Source organism: Parasteatoda tepidariorum, chromosome 4 (assembly GCF_982258835.1).
Source record: "Parasteatoda tepidariorum strain Cologne lab strain chromosome 4, Ptep-v5.0, whole genome shotgun sequence".
Lineage (NCBI taxonomy): Eukaryota > Metazoa > Arthropoda > Arachnida > Araneae > Theridiidae > Parasteatoda > Parasteatoda tepidariorum.
Genome location: NC_141758.1, coordinates 60793124 through 60815775, shown reverse-complemented (window position 1 = coordinate 60815775; position 22652 = coordinate 60793124). Strand labels below are relative to the sequence as shown.

Genomic DNA, 22652 nt, shown 5'->3' with positions numbered 1-22652 from the left:
GGATTTAAGATTATTTTCATACTTGAGACTAGCGTTATTAAAGGAATTTTTTCAAACTTGAGAACCCTTAGTCAACCCCTCGGTATAAGATTTTTATATAAAAGGTTGTTTTCAAAGGTTTTGGATTAGGGTAATGTGCGTAAAATACAGCAGATTGTCACAGATTTCGTTTTGAGGTTGGAAGGTTTACACGTAGACAGCGTTACAAACCTTTTTAGGTTTACATTAAAAGATTTCTTCAGAGTAAAAATAAACCTTATTTTGGTATCTGCGTTTGCTACTTTTGCTTTCAATGACGTCACCTTTAGATTACCGCAACTTTTATTTACTGTTATGTGATTTGTTCGTGGTTCATTTTCATATACATTGGTTTCAAATTGTCAAACATAAGATGGGCTCTATAAATTGTCAAACATAAGATGGGCTCTATAAATTGTCAAACATAAGAGGGTAAACTGTTTCCTAGTTGCACTTGTATTTTTGAGAATAATTACAGTACTTTTTCGTTTCGGAAAGTCGTAAAAAATTTGAAATCTAATTTTGAAAACGTTTAGAAAATTATAATAGGAAAAGTTTTTAGTTTCTTAGGCATTTGTCGCCTCATAAACTCGCAAAGATGATTCGAATCAAGAACAGTTAAGTGATTTTTTATGCCCTCCAAAACTTTAAAAACCAATGGTACTAATAGTTATATAATCATTTTTTCAGAACTAATGTCACAGAAGTATAATTACGTTTTACCCCTTCTATAAATTTCCTCTAGCTGTATAAAAACTCTTGCTGATTAAAAACTTTTGTTTTTGTTATTTTTTGTCTTTTTCTATTACCTTTCCAATTCATTACATCAAATTATCAAAACAGAAAACAAAAACTTGAAGATTAGCTTACTAAAACTCACCTTGCTTGTCTGCATTAACCATTTTTCGTATTAAACCTAATTGTAAAAATTTACCTAATAAATTACAATTTTTCCTATGATTTGACTTTTTGTAAATTATTTCAATTTTATTTTTCTTTATTTTTTATTGACAATAAATTATTTAAGTTGTTGGAAACGCGTTTAAATGACAGGATAAACATTGAACTTCATAGATATTTAAATGTCGCCGTTGTCAAGCATAATTATCACTGTTATCTTGCTACATAAGAAACTAAAACTAAAAATAAAGCGTACTGTAAAATTTCTATTTTATTGAGTAGAGCTGTAAACTAAAAATTCGTTTATATTTAAAAATATTTCTAAATTTTTAATTAAATCACTTTCTTCGGAATGCAGCGCATGAACGTCGGGAATTTTAACGTAGACAGTTAGGTTCACTGGGTAGCAACAGGAGGACGTTTTTATTGGGATAGGGATATGGATTTTCTAATAGGCAGTGCCGGATTACCCATAAGGCCAGACTAGGCCATGGCCTGGGCCCCCAATGATTAGGGGCCCCCTTAAAATGGATTTTTTGAAAATAAATATAAAAAAAATTTTAAAAAATAATGATTTTTTAAAAAAAATCAATTTCAAATATATATTAAAAATTTTTCGAAATGTTATGATTATTTTTTAAACCTAATTTATAAAAATGAAGTAAAATTAATTTATTATTATTTTCTTAATTTTAAATATGCTTTCTTAAATGAAAAGATATATAAATACTTTTATATTTGAATAAATAAAAAATATGCGAGAAAAACAACTTAATCGAAGTGCCCCAAAAATTTGAATGGCCTAGGGACCCGCGTACGCTAAATCCGGCCTGCTAATAGGTATGGTGCAAACGACAATTGATTGATTTATTCTACTCAAGGGCCCTAGTTGAGCCACCGGTTTAGACATATCTATAAGAATCTAATTTCATTTAACCGGAGAAAAAAAAATTCTTATCTGGCAATAATCAATTCATAATCGCAACGTTCGGATATGCCATCTGGGGTAAACAACGGCTCAATGTCTTCAGCCTCCTCGTTCTCTTCTTAGTTGTATGGGAAGGTATTGTGATATTTTCCCCTTTCTTAATATTTTTCATGCAAATCCACTTTCGCGATTTTTTCACATAGAATGGAGCGAATAATCATATTGTGCAGTTTTAATTTGATATAAAGGGCAATTCTCACTATATGCGGTTCATAAAATTCCGATCTCTGTCTAAGGAGAACGAGAATCTGGTTAGTGAAAAATATTTTCCTGCGAATTGCTCACCAATCAGGAGGGTCTCCAATTTTCTCAACGGAGACTGGGAATGCGTGATATAGGATCAGTGAGAATGACCCTATACCCTCACAAAAAAAAAAAGTTGTTGTTTACATATAACCGTGACATTTAAAAACGATGAAAGCTATAAACATGTCATATAGTCTTGTATAGATCTCATGAGCTGCATTTTATATCAACAAAATTACAAATCTTGCTTTTGTTGCTTGGGAAATGTAAAAAATAAAATTATTTAAGATAATCATGAACTCGCGTTCGAGGTTTGAACAGTATTACAAGAAACCACGTTCAAGTCCTTGTTGCGTTGCTGTCGGATGTAGCTTAAGATCTAACACAAATGCGCTGTCAGAGATTAAAATGATAGCATTTCCCGCTGATCCTTACAGAAGAAAATTGTGGGAAATCGCTGTCAGACGAAAAGACTGGAAATCCAAAAAACATTCTTCTTTATGCAGTAAACATTTTATAACTGGTGCGTATTAGTGGTGTGCTATTTAATGTATTGATTACTGGCATTTATAGGAAATATGGTTATGTCTATTTCTTAATTTTATACCAAATTATTTTAAGAGATATTTATAAACAATCAGCCATCGATTTTTTTCTTAAAAGATTATCAAGGGATGACATTTTTTCTTTCAAATTAATTAGCAATGCTTTTGAAAATGAAAAATATCTGCTACTACCCGTATTAAATAGTTTTGTCATATTTCCTATACACTGCAATCTAATTCATCCTTTGATAAACAATCATGTCTGTATAATATTATTTAAATAAAATATGAACTTTAAATTATCACATCGCATCATTTCCTCTTGTTTGATAAATTGAAAATTTTGTATTTTGTGACATAAAAACAGGTTTTTAAAACTACTTTTTTTAAAATTAAGACTTTTTTTTTTATTCATGAAATTAAAGCTTTGTAAACAAAATATTTACATAAATTTAGTATTTAAATTTTTGTCATAATAAAGGGAGAAAAATGCTAATAATAAGACAGTATCCTTTACTTTAGATTTATAAATGCTATCTTATATAGCCCTATAGGAATTTTTCTTTAATAATTCAGTGTCATACATTTTGTTAATAAATTGCTTAAGTGTCTAAACGTTCGTGTTTTACACTGCCTCAATATACTATTTGATTTTTTACTTTCTGTTACTTAATAAGTGTTATTTTGTAATAACATGGTCTACTTTGACTGCTATGAATCATCATTAGAGCTTAAATGATAGGGTGTGCTTCATAGCAAAAATGACCATTGATATTTAAAGGAAATTAAAAAAATATATTAGGTAAATTTGAGTAGAACAGTATGAGTTACAGTTGCAAAGTGGGACACTGTGTGTAAATTTTTTTCTTAATAATTAACAGATGTATTATATATTCTTTATAAATATCTGTGTTTTGTCTTTTAACTTTTAAGTCAAATTGATATTATTATTACACTGAAGATTTATTAAGTTGCATTAATTAATATAAAAACATACTTCATAGTAACCTTCAATAGCTAAAATTTCATTTTCATTGTGATTAATTTTTCAAGTATTTTATGAGTAATAGTAGTAATAAGGATTTTTATCTTTGACTTTCAGGTAGAGCATCTAGTGATCCTAAACACCCCGACTATGTGCCATCAATATTTGCTTACAATAAAAAGGAAGAGCCTACGAAATTTAAAAAAAGGTGTGCAAAATCTAAAACAAATGGTAAGACTAATCATTTTACATTCATTATTGAAAAAACCTAACTATTATATAAAAGTAAGTTGATACAATAGAAATTAAAACAAATACAAACATAACGATTAAATGGGTACAGCTTTTTCTCTCATGATACTACTATTTACCAAAAACTAAAGAAGATATTAATTAAAATGACTGAAATATAAAGAAAGCAGGCAAAAATATCTCCACTTGATTTTTAAGATATTAGCCAAAATAGTTTTTATTTTTTTGTGGAAAATAGCAACTGCTATGAGTGTTTTAAGAAGTTGATACAATAGAATAGGTGTGCATAATCTACGACTCGCTGACTGTTGATGTGCAGCCCGCAGGAGCTTCTTTTGAATTTTTTTTTTGGGGGAAAAAATAAATAATTAGAAACTGGAAAGTTTTGAATTGCGCATTTGAGTTATTACTTTTTGATGCGGTCGATTTGAAAAAAAAAAAAAAAACAGATTCTATTGTAAATCTATGTTGTTCCTCAATATTTTCTTTGAACAATTATCGCTATGAAATTTCTAATGGTCTTAAGGAATCTGATATTATTAATACAATATTATGATGTGTGAATTTCGAATTTGAGTAATCACTTTTAGACTTGTTTTATTTTTGCAGATTTTATGACTAATCCAAATAGAGATTCAATTATTGTTTTCTTTTTTTGCCATTTATAATTACCAACTTCCATGTGTTTTTTAAAACTCTCGTACATTTATTATAATAATTCAACTCATAAGTTATATTATCATGCTTTTAATTTATAACTTTTTGATGGGCTTTATTTGTGCCAATTTCATGGTAAACATAAATGAATTTTTTTTCTTTTTTAACGACAAAAACTTTTTCTTTTGAAGACAACTTTTTCATGTAAGTTTGAAAATCCCATATTTTTACTACAATTTTATTACGACGCACGAGTTTCAAATTGCACATTTAAATAACCACTGTTAGATGCTTTAGTTTTTGCCGTCAAACCACTGTTTGACGGCGAAAACTAAATTCTAATGACAGCAAAAACTAATGGTGATTCTATTGTAAAGTTTTGGGGTATGAAATTCCATTCCATATTTTCCCTGGAAAGAAAATTAGCTAAAATTGTACCTGGGTGTTTTATTATACTTTGAAGTGTTTTCAGTTCTGTTCATATACCTATAAAGATTTTAGCATTGTCACTATATAATTTTAAACATTTCCCCCTACCGCTAAAAAAAACGTTTTAAACAAGCAATAAAGGCTATTGAGGTTAATTCGCTCATGAAATCCAATTGAATCGCTTTGGTGCTTAAGCATGCAAATATACTTACAAATATTTTATTAAGTATTCTCTTTCTCTGGTTTTTAACTTTAATGTATAAGGGACCACAAATGTCTATTCCAACATTATGAAAAGGAAAAGGGGGGGGGGGTGACACTCACTTTGGGTAAATCACCCATGATTAGACATTTTAACACAGGTTTGTTCTTAAAGCATGTTATACATTAGAAAACAATCTTTCTGCAAATATTTCTACTATTCATGATCGAAAATTTACATCTTAGGTGATACAGTAAGGAATTAGATCGAACATGCAAATATTTTACATGATAATATCCTACAAAACTTAAAACTACTTAAAACTTGAATGTACATATTTCTATTAAAAAATGCTATTATGAAATAAAGAAGCATAAAGTAGTGAAACCCTTCACCTGTATGTGAACGACAAAAAATCATATTATATAACAAAAACTTACATAAATCAATTCTGTAGCGGGAAAGTTATCCCTTATGAAAAAGATCAAAATTGTGATGCATGTCTTCAGATCATCCTCAGGGATGTTTCCCAGACCGTCGTCGATAGCTCATTGTGCAGCTCTATTGACAGCTCTATAAAAAATTACTTCTACAAAATGAAAAGTTGGCTAGTGGTTCATTGGAAATGTCGCTTTACATTGTCAAAATAAAGCCCTATAAGAATTCTTAAAACTGATTTAAAATAATCTGCTTATTTTTTCTATATTTTCTGTAACCCATATAACACAATGAAGTGTCAAAAAATGCATTTAAACTCTTGAAACCAGTACAAATATCAAGACTGATAAAAGAAATTTAAAAGAAACAACAAAAATAATAAAGAAGTAAATACATTATTTACAAGCATTATTATTAAAAAGAACGTTGCAGTTGTAAATTCTTTTTGTGGTGGATGAGTATTTGAAAAAACCAGCAGTGACCAGCTTCATTTATGTGTTTGTTTGCTTTTCGATGTAAGCAATGAGTTTTTTTTTCTTTCCAATCATGCTATTGCTAATGTGTTTTTTAAAATATAAGTGCAATAAACATTAGTGAGCTATTTTAATTTCTGGTAGTACAAACTCGAGCTATATAATTTTTTTTTAAAAACAAACTCTCTTTGTCTAATATCTACTGCAAATTTGAAGTATTGCTTGACCTCAATTTTTTTTTTTTTTTTTTTTTTTTACGTAATGTTAAAAGTTAGTTTCTTTAACATAAAAATATGCGTTTTTTTTTGTTTTCAAAAATAAAAAAATGAAAAACTGGTTTCTAGTTAAAATTGCTCAACTTTATAGCAAAAAAGCTAACGTTTATTGATCTCAATATTTTTCTCTTTATGTTACGTATTATATTTTGTCATACAAGAAACTCAAGAGGATATTTTTGGTCACAAAAAATAAATAAATGAAGGACTGGTTTTTAGCCGAAATTTTTTTTATTTTTATATCACCAAAACAAAGTTTCTTCATTTCAATTTTTCTTTCTTTCCTATAATGTTAAATGTCATATCTTTTAAAGGTCGTACTTGTCTTTACAAAAATAAAAAAATCTTGAAGTATTTTAACTGAAAACCAGTTTTATATTTTTAAGGACTTAAAACAATAAAGATTTTATTGATTTTTTAAATTGAAAAATATGTCAACTGACATTATGGAGAAAATTTGAAGATAATATCTTTGTGCTTTAAAAAAATTTTGAAATATTTTGGCTTAAAACTACATTTGATTTTTTTTATGTTGGTAAGCATGATATTTAACATTGGGAGTAAAAAAAATTGATAAGGTGAAAATTGTTAATTTCCCACGAAAAAATTCTACAAATTTGTCAAAAAGTAATTATTTCAATTAATTTTTTTAAAAAAAATTATGTAATTATTTTCAGCATTTCAATGTCTTAATTAATAGTGTTGAACCTTTTTTTCTAATGACACCAAAATTAGAAAAAAAAAACTGCAGCTAAATAAAAAAGATATAGACATTTTTAACAAACGAACCACCACGAGTTAAGCCATTTTCTTAAATGGAGTCAAATTTCAAAATTGTATTTGAAAAAATTACTTCTGTCATTTTTCATTAAGAACCTTTCTAGAAAGAATTTTCATGAAAATTTGTGACATAACGGCGACTGTTACTGGTCGATTTCACTTGTAGTGAGCCATTAGCATTTTTGACTACCTAAACATGGGATTAGCGGCAATCGGGGAAATGTGATCAAATTAGTTTAATTAAGACATCTGTCGAAACAAAAGTGTTAACGTCACTTTTTTTCGTGTGTGTTTTCTCTGAAACTATTTGTGAAGTTCAAAAATCCTTGCACTCACTTAGGAAAGACTCGTTTACCCTAATATACACTATCTGGCCATTAATGACCGGACACCTCTCATTTCGGATACATGAGGTGCTAGTATCAAGTCAGTAGGGCGTAGGGCCGCTACGCGCCCGAATCACAGCTTTAACCCTTCTAGGAAGGCTATCCACTAGGTGTTGGTACACGGCGGCAGGTATTGCCCGCCATTCCTTTTGTAACATGGCGAAGAGTTGAGTGGTGGTTTTGGGGCGTTGTAGTCTGGCCCTCAACCGGCGTTCCAACTCATCCCAGAGATGCTCAATTGGATTGATGTCGGGACTTTGGGATGGCCAGTCAAGTTCTTGCACCCCCATTTCATCAAACCAGTCCGTGATGGCATGTGCTTTATAAATGGCAGCGTTATTGTGTTGAAACACAAACGGGCCATTACCGAACTGTTGTCGTAGGGAGGGAAGCGCCGAATTGTCCAGGATGTCTCTATACCCTTCTGCGTTCAGGGTTCCACGCACTAACACCAAGGGTTAAAGCCAAACCATGAGAAACAGGACCACACCATAATTCCTCCACCGCCGAACTTCATAGTGGTGACAATGCACTGCTGTAGGTACCGCTTTCCGGGCATTCGCCAGGTCCACACCAGTCCATCAGAGTGCCACAACATGTAGCGTGACTCATCACTACACGTAACGCTTTTCCATTGCTCTACTGTCCACTGGCGACGTGCTCTGCAACACTGAAATCGGTGGTGGGCGTTTGATGGAGAGATGTTTGACTTATGTGCTGCTGCTCGTCCATGGAATCCTTGCACAATCAGCTCCCGACGAATGGTACGTGTACTGGCAATACTGCCAGATGCAGCCCGGATGCTGGAGCGACAGTGTTCAACGACATTTGTCGGTTTGCCTTCACTACACGTCGAAGACATCGTCGATCCCTGTCGGTCATTATTTTGGGCTTGCCGGGTCGGGACTGCGGTTTTATCACTCCCTCTCGTTCCCATTTCAACACGACGTCACCAACTGTTGACCGATGTATCTGAAACTTGTCGGAGATGGCACGTATGGAATGACCAAATCGGTGGGAGCCTATGATCATGTCCTTTTCCGCCTCATTCAGCTCTCGCCGTCCACTCATTTTCACTGTTAACGCTCGTATGGCCACCGCCGAACTTCATAGTGGTGACAATGCACTGCTGTAGGTACCGCTTTCCGGGCATTCGCCAGGTCCACATCAGCTCCCGACGAATGGTACGTGTACTGGCAATACTGCCAGATGCAGCCCGGATGCTGGAGCGACAGTGTTCAACGACATTTGTCGGTTTGCCTTCACTACACGTCGAAGACATCGTCGATCCCTGTCGGTCATTATTTTGGGCTTGCCGGGTCGGGACTGCGGTTTTATCACTCCCTCTCGTTCCCATTTCAACACGACGTCACCAACTGTTGACCGATGTATCTGAAACTTGTCGGAGATGGCACGTATGGAATGACCAAATCGGTGGGAGCCTATGATCATGTCCTTTTCCGCCTCATTCAGCTCTCGCCGTCCACTCATTTTCACTGTTAACGCTCGTATGGCCGTCGCCTGCTTGCGAATGGTCTTTCCCCTACCACAGGTTGCGTATTTATTCCGCCAGGACGAGTCCACCTGCCTTTCAAGGGGTGTCCGGTCATTAATGGCTAGATAGTGTAGTTTCAAAAAAAAAAAAACTCTTTTTCTGTGATTTTTTTTAATTTTTTATTTAATATAGTCGTAAAAACTCTAAGTTGTAAAAAATATAAAATTCTATATCATTTTAAAGTATGCAATTTTTTATGAAAGAGTACAAAATGTGAACAGTCGAATTGCTCTTGAGAGATAGAATAACACAATTTTTCTTAAATTTTATAATTCACAACTTGCTTAACAGATTTTGTTGTAAATAGGTATTTTGTGATTTAAAGTTGCATTGTTTAAAAGAAAGTTAAAACTTCTATGCTTGACTGCTCAAAGTTTTTTTTAGACTATTATTAAATAAAGTAATAGAAAATATTACAGAATTATTACATGCTTAATCAAATTAAAATAAATTTTTCATGCAATTATAAATATTCTTTTAAATCTAGATTAGGGGTTTCCAACTTACATGAGGCCGGGGACCACAATTACAAACACAAATCAAATGGCGGTCCGCAATTTTGTTGAAGGAACATTAAATATTACTGTCAGATTTTTACCAAGTTGTACAAAAGAAAAGTATTGAATTACAAATTAAAATAAGAAGTAGATTTTTAAAAATATTTAATTGCATACTAAAAAATTCGTTCTACAATACCTTTAATGTGTATTAAACAATATATTTTGTATTAAACAATTAATGTGCAATAGATATCTAATTGTTAAGATATAAAACTTTAAAAAGGTTGGCATTAAAACTTATATAGTAGCACACAAAATGTTCAATGACAAAATTGAGGTTTGTCTACTGCAACCACCAGAGAATAGAAATTTGGATTTTAAATTTAAAATTTACAAATGTGTGTGTAAATATTTTCGTCCAAAATGAGTGGTTTCAAAAAGTTAAATCGGAGAATTTCTTCGAGAAAATTTCTGATACACACATGCTAAATTACATAGTAGCACACAAAATACAAAAAAAAAAAAAAGAAAAGAAAAAAATGAAATAGAAAAAAGATTTTACACGATTATTTTTGTATTTGAATAAATATTTTCTTGAATGCAAAACCTGAGAAATAAATTTTTTTGCACCGTTGGTATGATAAATTTCACAGAAACGAAGAAATTAGGTTTTTATTAACGAGAAAAGTATTTTAAACCCATATAGATTTTTTACGAAAATTGTCCGCAAAAAATGACAGCTAATACATTTTAGTTCGCGGACCACAAAAAAAGGCTTTGCGGGCCGGATGCGTCCCCGGGGCCGCCATTTGGAAACCACTGAGCTAGATTATCCAAATATAATTCTGTACAGAGAATAGTTTATAATAATTATGTGTTATTTTTTATTATTTCATCCAGTAATGATCATTATTTGTTTTTTCAATTCCAAGATTGGTAAAAAAAAAAAAAAACTTTAATATGGTCCGTGTTATTCTTCAAAATCTGCTTGTAAAAAGGATAAAATTAGATCAATTGGTAGTTTCTGTACAAAATAATAAAAAATTAAAATGTAATGCATTAGATTTATGTTAAGAGTATTCTGTAATCATAGCATTTAATGCCCATTTTTAGAATACTTGTTATAAACGAAGTTAATAAGCTGTGCATATAGTAAAGAAAAAAATAAAAATCGAACAATCACAGTTGAAAAAGATGTAAAAATATAAAAACAAATCACAGTTTTTAAAAGTATAAAAACAGTTGGTTGAAATTTTAGCTCCTCTTTCTTAACCCACTCAATCTTCTTGATTCTTTTAATCTGAATATTTTCGTTAGCAGTCATAGCGGTCCGAGTGAATCTTTTGTTGAAAATGCAGTTTGCTATTTTAAATGTACTGAAAAGTATAACTTATTAAACTCTTTTAGTATTTCGTTTTTCAAGTCCATATTTTTAACAAATAAAAAAACTTTTGCAGCTAACTACCATTTAATACTTTTTTTGATAAAAATGTATTTCAGAAACCTCATTATTTTTATTTAGTTTCTAAATCAGCAGCTTTATTTTTATCGCTTTTAATTACGCTATGAATGGTGTTTTCAATTGGAATGTAAACAATAACAATCTCGATCTCGGCACCTACTCTAGTTCCGGTTAAAAAGTTTGCAGCTGCTTACTACATGTTATTCTGATAGGCGATGTTTTCAAACGGATAATTTTGTTTTCAATAAAAGAAATAAATTAGATAATTTCTGAGCTCAAATCTGCCGTATTTCATAAGATATTAATGTTATTATGTAATTCTGGGGAGTTTGGAGTGAAAATTTGTTTTTGTTATTTTGTTATTTATTATTAAAAAAGGTGACATGGTTGCTAGATTTTGAATATCTCGCTTTTTTGGCAGTCTTGATTTGGCCTCTTTCCATTTGTTTATTACTGTTTGTTCGTGTTGCAAGCTGTGCACCATCTTACGTTGGTGTTAACACTTTTAGTATTGTAAACACAAGTATTGCTAGCACTGTAAACATAAGTAATCAAATACATTGTTTGCAAGAATCTCAAAACACAATGATGCCAAATGCCTTTAAAATACAACTGAAACAGTAACCCGGAAATTTAGGTGTTCTAGTGTAGAAAACACCATCCATACAAGTTCGCACTTTTCGTAAAATAAAAATTGGAAGAGCAACTGCTGCGAGCCCTGCGTCCTAGCTACTTTCTCTTTTTTATGACGTCAGGCGTATATGCTCAGTTTCGAAATTTTTCGGTTCTAAAGATGGAATCAGTTTGGCAATATCCAACTTGACTCTCTTTCTACTGCGCATGCGCCTGGTGAAATTTTATCACAGCGGTTATATCCTGTGAAAATGCTGGTGGATAATTGGAAGTTCATTGATTCATAATAATATTTTGTAAATAGAATTTGTTTACCAAACAGAAGTGCTATCTTAATTCGCTTTTCTTGCGCAAATGATCAAATGTAATTACAGTTTATAATGGATAGCGATCAACCTGCCAATTTCATTTGTAGATTTTGCAAATGTTCTTTCTCTAAAATACAGTACTTATTTAAACATGTGCAGCAAGTACATACTGCACGTCCACCTACGAAAAATAGCCGCACTTGTCCAATATGTGGAATTGTATTTGGAATTGGTGGAAAAAACGAAAGTTATAAAACACATTTACGACATATACACGGTCAGCGTGACGAGGGACAGATCTTTACATTCAGATGTTTTAATGGTATGTTTTATGTTCCTACGAATTAAAAAATCTATTTGTCGAGCATTTAAATAAATGAGGAATGAATATTTATCTGAATTTGAAATTCATGTAAAAATATTTCTCTTTTAATTTGCTATTATGAGTTTTTATTTATGAATCATTATTGTTAAACTCAATCTGACATATTTTTCAATACTATTTATGAATTTATTGAATAATCATTTTGGAATAAAAGTCAATGTTTTTTATAAATAATGTGTTAAGTATAATTTTAGTGAAGTTTGTTTATTCATGCGATATTGTTAAGTTTCGATTTAGATGTTTAATTGACATTAATAATTATATAAATTTCATAATTTTAAAAACATCCTTTTTTTTTTTAAACTATGGCAGTTTGATTTGCATTGGCATTTGGAGGGAGGGGAATGCCAAGGTGCCAAACAGATTTTGAACTTGCAAATTTAAAAAAAAAATCTTGTAGATGTTTGCCCAGGGTGGCTATGAGTTATACCTTTCAAGTTAGTCCCTTTCTGTGATATTTTTTTTTAGTTGCCAAGACATGCCACTGATCATGAATCCCATGTGAATCCAAATCTCCCCCATGTAGTTCCCATCCTTTTGTTTTTATCATATTCTGAAAATTCCAATAAATTAGTAATTATATTTTTAATTCATATTTCATCTTAAATCACAAAAATTTTAATTGCAATGGAATGAATTGATCGTTTTTTATTTTCTAGCATATTGCATATTCTCTAGTTAAAATTTTGTTAAAAATGATTAAGTTTGATAAAATTGTTTAAAAAAATTTTTTTTTTGAGGCCAAGCAGTTTTGCTTACACTTTATAGAGCGTCGAATAATTGTTAAGGGTCGCGAAAAAAAAATAGTTGTGACAAAATCTTTGGGAGCCTTTAAGATCGTCATAGAAAAAAATAGGTCACTGGATTATTTTAGTGGGCAAAGTTCAACTTTAAAAAGACAAAATAAATAATGTAATTTTGTTACTAGGAAAAAATTCTAACAAAATATGATTACTAATGCAAAAAAAGCAGAATATAATGAGGACTTATTTAAAACAATTGTGGTGATTTCAGCTCTGACTCCTACCTCTAAGTAATTTATAGTGCTATCAGTTTAGTGAAGAATACAAATAGGAGATTCATATTTTTTATATTGGAATCTAGTTTTAGTTAAAGAAAACTTAGAAATTTAAATGACCTGAGTAATAACACCTCCTAGAAGATAGAAGGCTTCAGCACCGGTCAATTTAGTAGTCCGGCAGAACGATCATAAACAGCGCAATGGAGAAAATAAGAAAGATGTCACTACGTCTGAGCTACTAAGCTGTGCAGTGCGGGTTAACGAAAAATTATGTTATGGTAGGTACAGTACAGAACCCGTTATCCGGAAATCAGAAAACGAAAAAACCAGAACGAAATTCGATAAATTTACCCGCAATTTAAAAAAAAATTTTTTTTTCCCACATAAGATTTTAGGATTTTTCTTTCTTTTGTGAAAGATGTTTACCTTACCATCATTTCAGAAATAATCATTAGAGAATTACCTCATCGTTTTTTCTTATTTTTAAGATTATTTCCAAATAAATTTTTTTTTTAGTTGTGTTTAACACTAAAAAACGGCTTTTTGTAGGGTTTAACACTAAAAACGGCTTTTTGTTGCGATTCAGAAAACCGGAGAAATCAGTTATCCGGAATAGCGATAGTCCCGATCGTTCCGGATAATCGGTTCTCTACTGTATTATGTTATGTTTAATTATGGTAATTAAAATATATACACTTTCTGAAGTATAGCAGAATTACTGTCATGATATGTGCGTTTTGGAAAAAAATTTGCAGCAAAACTGAAAGCTGTAGCAATTATCTATTAAAATTATTAAGGGTGTTATTTTGATATTATTTATATTATGCTTAAACTTTTGTACTAATGTAAGCATTTCTAATATTGAATCATTTATATTTTTCTCTTTCTAATAAATGCTTAGTGTTCATTGCAATTAAGTATTAAATCAGTCGTTTCTCTTTTAATCAATCTTCTGACTTTATATCCTGAGGTAGAAATTGTTCGGTTTTTCTGCGTCAAAACTCTTTAGCACTAAAATCTTTCTGCAAGATAATTTTAAGAATAAAAAATATGCATATTGCTAATGTAGAATAACAGAAGTGTCAACTTCAAATAAATAAATAAAGAAATGAAATAAGTAAAAAAAAACTTTGGAGATCAAATTAAAGAATTTTTTAATTTAGTATCTAGTATTTTTTTTAAATTCTAATATTATAGGAAAGATTCTTTTATTTTGTAGGGAGAAATCACACTAATTAATTTCTTTTCGCATTTTGTAAATCATCATCACTTTAGAAAATATAATTTAAAAAAACATTAAATCCGTAGCAGTAACTACCGGGGAAAAAATATTGAAGGCAAAATCAAGCGAACCTTTAAAACGGGATTACTAAATGTGTGTTTTCATTTCGAGATTCAGTTGTATAAAAATATCAGATTTTAAAAGCTATGTGGAAACCTCATAAAAAAATGGAACAAAAATTTCTGTAGAAAAGGAAACCAAATTTTTTACTTCATCATTTGTTATTTTTCATTATTCTCAAATAAGAATAGAAAAATCGCAAGCATTTTTTTTTTCCACTTGATGAGCGAGAAAGGCATCTTTTAAACAAAATTCCGAAGAAAGATAAAATCCTTCAAAAATTTCTGCAGAAAAGAAAACCAAATTTATTTACTTCCAAAAAGAAAAATCTTTCTGCAAGAACTTGGTAATGTTCCGCAATAATGTCGCCACGATTCTGCCTCGGGGAATTTATTGTACAGTACAGGACCCGTTATCTGGAAATCAGAAAACCGGAACGAAATTCAATAAATTTTTTCGCGATTTAAAAAAATTTTTTTTTTTCCTCATAAGATTTTAGGATTTTTCTTTCTTTTTTGAAAGATGTTTACCTTACCATAATTTTGGAAACAATCATTAGTGTATTATTTCATCGTTTTTTTCTTCTTTTTAAGATTATTTCCAAATTTTTTTTTATTTTTTTAGTTGGGTTTAACAATAAAAAAAACGGCTTTTTGTAGCGATTCAGAAAACCGGAAAAATCAGTTATCCGGAATAGCGATGGTCCCGATCGTTCCGGATAATCGGTTCCTTACTGTATTACAGTGTTTTCACTACAGCGCGAGAATCTCGCATATTTTTTTCTTTTCTCGCATTAAAAAATGATTACCGCAAGAAATTTGCGCATTCTATAAACCAACTTCAAAATTCGCGAATTTCTCGCATTTTGAAAAAAATTTCTCATTGCGCCATTCAAAATAAAATCTGTTTCACTTTTCTTTATGTATCTTTCATTATTTTCAACATCTGCCCCATTATCTAGCTTCCCTATTTACCAGTACAGTTCAGAACCTTTAAGAACAACAGAACACCATCCCTCCGAACCATGGAACCTCTTTCAGAACGCATTTCTCTGCAACCACATGTTTACTGTAGTTAAGGTTTCTTCATGTTAAGGTTTCTTCTAAGGTTCGTTCAAATTTTTTGTGCATTAATATAAGATGGACCAATACCTTGTAAAGGCAATATCTTCTAGTCCGAATCGGACAAATGAAAATGAAACAAATGTGGGTAGAAACGATCAAAACGAAACAAATACGCGTTTGAGCAACCTAATGAGAATAGCTGATGAAAAAGTAGATGTAGAACATTTTCCATATGATGACGCAGCAAAAATATTCAATGCTTTAAAAATTAGAAGATGTTAAAAATTTATTATTATTAAAGAAGTTGCTTTTTTTTCAAATCTCTTTGTGTTTTTTTTTTTTTTTTTTTTTTTTTTTTTTTTTTGTAATTTTTAGAAATTTTACTTAACTTTTTGAAATCTCACCCTGTTTTTGAGAAAGGGTGAGAAATTCTCACCCATTTTTTTTCTGCGATGAAAACACTGTATTAATACCTTGGGTTAAATCTTAGGTATTTCAATTTATTTTGAGCTAAATACTCCAAGTATTAAAATTTTAAATTATTCAATTAAAAGTTTATTTAAAATATTTGTTTATTTATATATTTGTTTTAAACTTTATTTCAGATTTCTTTCTCTGGAAAACAGAATTGGAAAAAAGGTCCTCCTGTAAATATGCATTGCAATCAGCTCCAAAAGTATTACCTACCAATGAAAAAATTCATGTATATCAATGTGATCAAACATCCCACAAAAAGAAAAAATTTAATGTTTCTAATATCTCCAGTTCGAAGTGCCCAGCCATGATTTGTGCAACGGAAAATATGAAAAATCTGGAAATAAAAGTAGATTACTGGAATACTCACGTTGGACATTCAGTTCAAGTTGAACAAGATGAGTTAAATGCAGCCATAAGTAAGCATAACTTAACTATTTATTCTATTACTATTACAGCCATCAGGGCTTTCACAATGTTACCAAAATTACAATGTTTGAATAAGATTGAAGAAGTAATTGTAGTTTTCTGCGCAACATCCATGAAAGAGTATTATCCTCACTGAAAGACCTAAGACATACAATACGCACTGCTGTGTAGTCTGCAGATTATACATTGATTCGTTTAGCACAGGAGCAATAACTAATTACAGAGCTTCTGTCATCTGCTGATTCCATGTTTGTGAATGAATCTATCTATGAGCCAGTCAGCATCAGCAGGAAAACGAACTAGCAGACTCATCACATTTAAAAAGCAATCACACAGAATGCGAAAAAATCGCGTATGCGAATTGGAGATGCGAATGAGAATCCGATTTTAAAGTTTTTCTTGGTAAATATATTTCATGAAGAAGGTTCTCATTCGCATTTCCGAATTCGGGCATGCACAAACTTTTTGAATCCAGTGTGAATAATCCTTTACACTTTTGTGGGAAATGAAAGTTGATAGAAAATTCATGATGTCTGATGACCAGAAAATAATTTTGGCAGATTATCTACGGCGGTTGATTGTCCGTAGTGCCAATTTTTCATGCTTTTTAATAGGTAATCCCCGAAAAAATAATGAAGGATATATTTCTTAATATAAGCCAAGAATTTTGAGAAAATTTTCCAAACCTTAAGTTGGGGATCTGCTTATAATCCAATCCACTAACTTTGAAAAATTCCAGGTAGACATCGCCAATAGAAATACTTCAACAGTGTTGTTCATTCAAAGTGTTTTTAGAAGGGTGGCCTACTTTGCCTGCCCTTTCACTGAGGTAAATGCTTCCCTCGTTCCATTTTTGTAAAAATGTTATTCTCCTTCTATTTAGAAAAAAATGCTCTTTTATTTACTTTTTTAAAAAGATTGCAGTTACAGAATTTCAGATTACCATAATTACTGCAAATGATTTTTAGACTGATTTATTATGAAATATTTCTCATATTTATTTAAGTGTTTTAAATTCCGTTTGAAAGGCAAAAATCTAGCTAGATAAAAATATATATTTAGCAAGATTAGTGCTCTTTAAACTGAAGGTGCACTTGTTTTTGAAAAAGCACCCTGCTCTTTTTAATCTTTATGGAGGTCTCTGACTTCTCCTTTTCTCAAGCATTAGAGATAATGAATAAATATTTGGAAATATACATACAAAACATAAAAATGCATACAACAATACTTAATAATGGAATGTCTAAATTTAATCGTTGTAAAAAAAACATATAAAAAGGACAAGAAATGCTATTATTTTTTAATCTTCTAATTATGAATTCCTGAAGATCCATGCTTTTTACAAGTTACTACAAGGAAGAAGATTTTTATTTCCATGCATAGCATACCTTATTTTTTTACATTGACTTATACACGTTTTGAATTTTAGATCCAAATAAAAAACATACTTAATGGATTATTCACGAATTTGGAAATATACTTTAAATATAAAAAAATATGTATATGCTATGTATAGATTGATTTTTCAGTATTACCGTTGCAGTGTGACTATAAGCAATACATAGTCATGTGTTTTATCATATCATATAGTAGCAATTATGATCGTACTAAAATGAATATTGGAGCAAAAAAAGTAAAACAGATGTATGGAAAATACTTTATTTTCATTTATTTAAATAATAAATTTATTTGATGTTGTTTACAAAATAAGATCATGACAAGAAAAATGTCAGGTGATCTTCTTTAGTAAAGTAAGTAAGGGGAAATTTCTAAGTAGATTAAGGAAAAATTCTACTTTGAAATTAGAGGACAGACTTTTTAATTGCCATCACTTGTTACAAACATAAATATTTCTGCAAAGACATGCTTGAACTGCTCTGCTTAAACTCCCCTGCAATCAGCAATTTAAAACATAACAAAAACTAAAAATCTCCACAAAAACTTACAAACAATTAAATAATTAGAAAATAATTTAGTGGAGGAATTTTTTTTAGAACCGATTATTTTAAAAGTAAATAATTGATACCGATTTTCAGTTATAATTATCTATTAATGTTAGTTAAAACCAAGAACAGCAGTACCTAGATACAATCGATGCCTATTAAAATAATAAAACTGTACTATTATTTCTTGAGCATATTAAAACATTTTAAAGTGCAATATCATTAAGTTTGTTTTGTTCTCTTATTATTTTTATTTAGGCTCTGTTCAAGAAGAAGATTCCCATGTCAAGGTTATGGATATGCTTAACAGCATTGGTCAAGGTGTTGAAACTGGTGCTGAAGTGTTTGTCACTGAAACTCTTGATGAAAGTATTCCATCCACTTCATCGTCACGGAATATCCCAATGAATATGTTTAATATTAAAAGGGGTAAATCAACTAAAGTCAATTTACCTCAAACTTCTCCTATTGTACCAAATTTTTCCTTCAAAAAGGATCCTTCTAAAAAGAAAGAATCATCTATTTACAGTTTAGCATCAGTTGCCTGTGGAAAAGTTAGTGCAAATAAAGTGAATATAAATAAATCAGCTAGTGCACAATTTCAAGATTTAGTAAAGAATATTGCAAAGAAAAATTCAGGCACTATAATTACCCATAAAGCCACAGTGGCATCTGAAAGAAGTTTTCAGAAAGAAGCAGATTCCGATAAAACAAATGACAGCTTTAATAATGAATTTCCTTCAAATGACATTGACCTAGTTTCTGATACTAAAGAAGCTAGCACTACAAATATTCATCCTTCTAGCATAGGTGGGAGATATATTGCAATTAATCCAATGCCGCCAAATAAACCTTCATCAAGTGAATTAAATATTTCAAATGAAATTTCTTCTATTGGGAATTTATCTGAAACATTAACAGGAAAATCAATGTCAGACAAAGAAAATTTTTCATTGGTTAGCAATAAAAATAGTAAATCACTCAACAAGACTACATCTCGATCATTATTAAAATCTAATACTAAGAACGCTGAGAATTCTATTTCTACAAAAAATGGAATATTGGAGCAGAATTCAAAATCTCTTGGAGTAATTAATACAGATACACCTCAAATTATATTAGCAAGTGTTCCTGTTCCACAACCGAATTTGAGTTCGCTAATTGGTACAAAACCAGGGCCTTCTCTTTATTCTGCTATTGCTCAAAGTCCTAACCCCACTTCTCATGTAGTTTCTCCTATGACTCAAACTTATTTGTCTATCGACAATAAATTGATTCCTGTTGTGAATGCACCAGGGACAGCCCTTAATCCAAATTTAGGCTCTGGTATTATTTTATCTTCTGCATTGCCACAGTTTACAAGTGGCCAAATGGCTCCCATGCCATTACCAACCTTGACACCTTCATTTACTGGATCCTTCCCAGGGGGATTATTTTCATCTAACAAACCTTTACTTGCTGGTGCAAATGAAAAAAGTACTTCATCTCAAGCACAGAGTGTCTCATCCCTTTCAACATCCTTTTCTAATGCCCCTGTTGTTTTAATACCCTATACAAACAGTTCACCTGTTCCATCTTTATTACAATCAAAACCATCTGCAAGTCTCTCTTCCCCTATGGTTTTACAAACTGTAAGGCCCATGACATCTTTATCTACGAACTCATTAGTCACAAATTCACTTGGAAATCTTGGTCCAAATCCTTTAGCAAAAACCGTGCCAGTTGCCTTGGGAAAATTTGAAAATTCTCCGTCTACAGATGTAGCAAGCTCTTCAAACACACTCAAGGTTCAAAAGGTTTCTCTTCCTACTGCAAACAGCACTCATTCGGCTACCTCAAGTACAAATGTTGTAGTTGATGCTAAACCTGTTTCTTCTCAGTCTAGCACTAGGAATCCTGTTACTTTAAATTCTACAACTGTCAGCTCAACTCCAGATAATTCTAAAACGGCCTCTTCTCAGCCTAGTTTAGGTAAACCAGTAGCTTTAAATTCTAAAACCAAACCAAATGTAAATATTTCTAAAATATTTGAGTCTAAGAATCACAAGCCAGGCACTTTTGTTTTTGAATCATCAGGGGAACTTTTTATGTTAGAACCTGTAGATGATGATCTTGTGATTAAAAAAAATACTACACCCGTTACATCTACACCTTTAAAGAAAAATGAAATTTCAATAACTGATTCTACTACAGATGATTCTTCATCAACAAATGCTTTATCTACTACAAAAAGAAAACATTCCCCTGAAGATGGTTCAGATGTAAAATATAAAAAATTTAAAGAAGTTTTATCTTCAAAACAAGGTGTAAGTGCTGTTTATGATGCTTCCACAAAATCTGCATATATAGTCAATGATGAAGCACCTTTATTTTCAGATAGTTCTGAAGATAATTCTAATTCATGTGCAAGCGGTATTTCAAATTCCCATAAAGATTCTGATGATATTAAATCTAAATCTGGAAGTGTTTTATCTTCTAAAAAAGCCAAAATATCAACAAGTGAGACTTCTGTTACCACAAAAACTTCTGTAAAAGTCCAGAATAAAACATTTTTACCTGAAGGTAAAAGTAAAACAAAACATTCTCCATTTACAAACTTATTTCCAACTAAATCATCATCGATGTTGACTGTTAAAACTGTCCCTTCATTAGCTATGCAACCAAGCAAGCCCATAGCTTCTTTCATAAGTTCTACAAGAACTCAGGCATCCAATTTAATACTCTCATCTTCTAGTCCAAATTATATTTCATCTATTCAGAATGCAGAATCTTCAACTGAGCAAACTACTTCAAAAGTTAAAAACATGTCAGATAACACTTGTACTTCTGAGGTAATGCACTTAAAATTTTTATTTGATTTGTCTAAAGATAAATATAGTTGTTCTATGGTTGTCCCAAAAATGACTGATGGATTTTTAACAATCAATAAAAAAGAATGGAACACTATAAAAATGTATTGTTTGCAGCATTATGCTTTTGAAACAATGAAATTTCATCCAACCAAATTGCACATTTTATAAGCATTGCAGGAATGCACGAGCTCCATAGAAATAGACTCCTCGACACTCCCAGGTGATATTTCGACACCATGCTATCAGTAGGTGAGCGCTTGTAAAGGATTTTGATGATGGTTTACACATTAGAACATAACAGCAAATATTCATTATTGCTTGCTGTTTTGCAACGATCCCTGCACCATTTTTACACCAGTTGCTGTTATTCCTATTTTGCAATGCCACCTATTAGTGGACTTGTGCAATATGATGGGATGAAATTCCTAATTTCTCAAGCATAAGGCTGCAAACTGTATACTTAGTTATTTTTATTTTTTATTATTGATTTTCGAAATACATCAGTTGTTTTTGAGACATCCAGTATAGGTTTATTTTTGCAATGTATGGTCCCTCACAAATTCATATAATTTGAAAATAAGCTATTTTGAACTTAAATTTTGAAAGTTTGTAATTTGTTTTGAAATTCTGTGTTTATTTTTAATAGTTTTCTTCAAAAACAATCCTAATTTTCGTTTTAAACCCATAAAAATATTTGCTGTTTATGTCCTCATTTCGATAATCATTTGATGATTTGCTAAAAAGCCTGGAAAACAATAGAAACTATTTAAATTAAAAAAATAGTAACTTATGTGATTTATTTTCTTTCAATTTTTTTTAATATTCTATTTTTTTTTTAAATCACAGTTCTTTCTTTTTTTCCCTGTAAGTTGCACTATGTTTCTTGAATTAAAAAAAAAAAAATAAGCATTAAACATTTTTATTTGTTATTGTTAGGCATTTTCTTATCTTGCCGGAAGTTAAATGGTCTAATGCTTGATTTTAAAACATTATCTATACTTGCCATATTGTTTACTTTTATTGATTTAACCATATTTGATAAGCATACCTTTTGTTTTTAGTTTATTTGAACAAATGTGACTGAATCATTTTTATATTTTTCTTGCATTC

The 22652-nt window shown here is 30.8% G+C and overlaps 1 protein-coding gene across 2 annotated transcripts in view; it reads left to right on the top strand.

Annotated features, from left to right (window-relative positions):
- Positions 1–2355: 2355 nt before the first annotated feature.
- Positions 2356–22652, top strand: part of LOC107443470 (uncharacterized) — a 32500-nt gene continuing 12203 nt past the window's right edge. The window contains exons 1-4 of one of the 2 annotated variants that reach the window (XM_016057333.3): positions 2356–2675; positions 3800–3913; positions 16450–16737; positions 18949–21521. In XM_016057333.3, coding sequence (XP_015912819.1) covers positions 2447–2675; positions 3800–3913; positions 16450–16737; positions 18949–21521 — 3204 coding nt within the window. In that variant the 5' untranslated portion in view covers positions 2356–2446. Of the gene's footprint in view, positions 2676–3799; positions 3914–11929; positions 12355–16449; positions 16738–18948; positions 21522–22652 lie in introns of those variants that run through there. The other variant, XM_016057334.4, reaches the window with a different exon arrangement.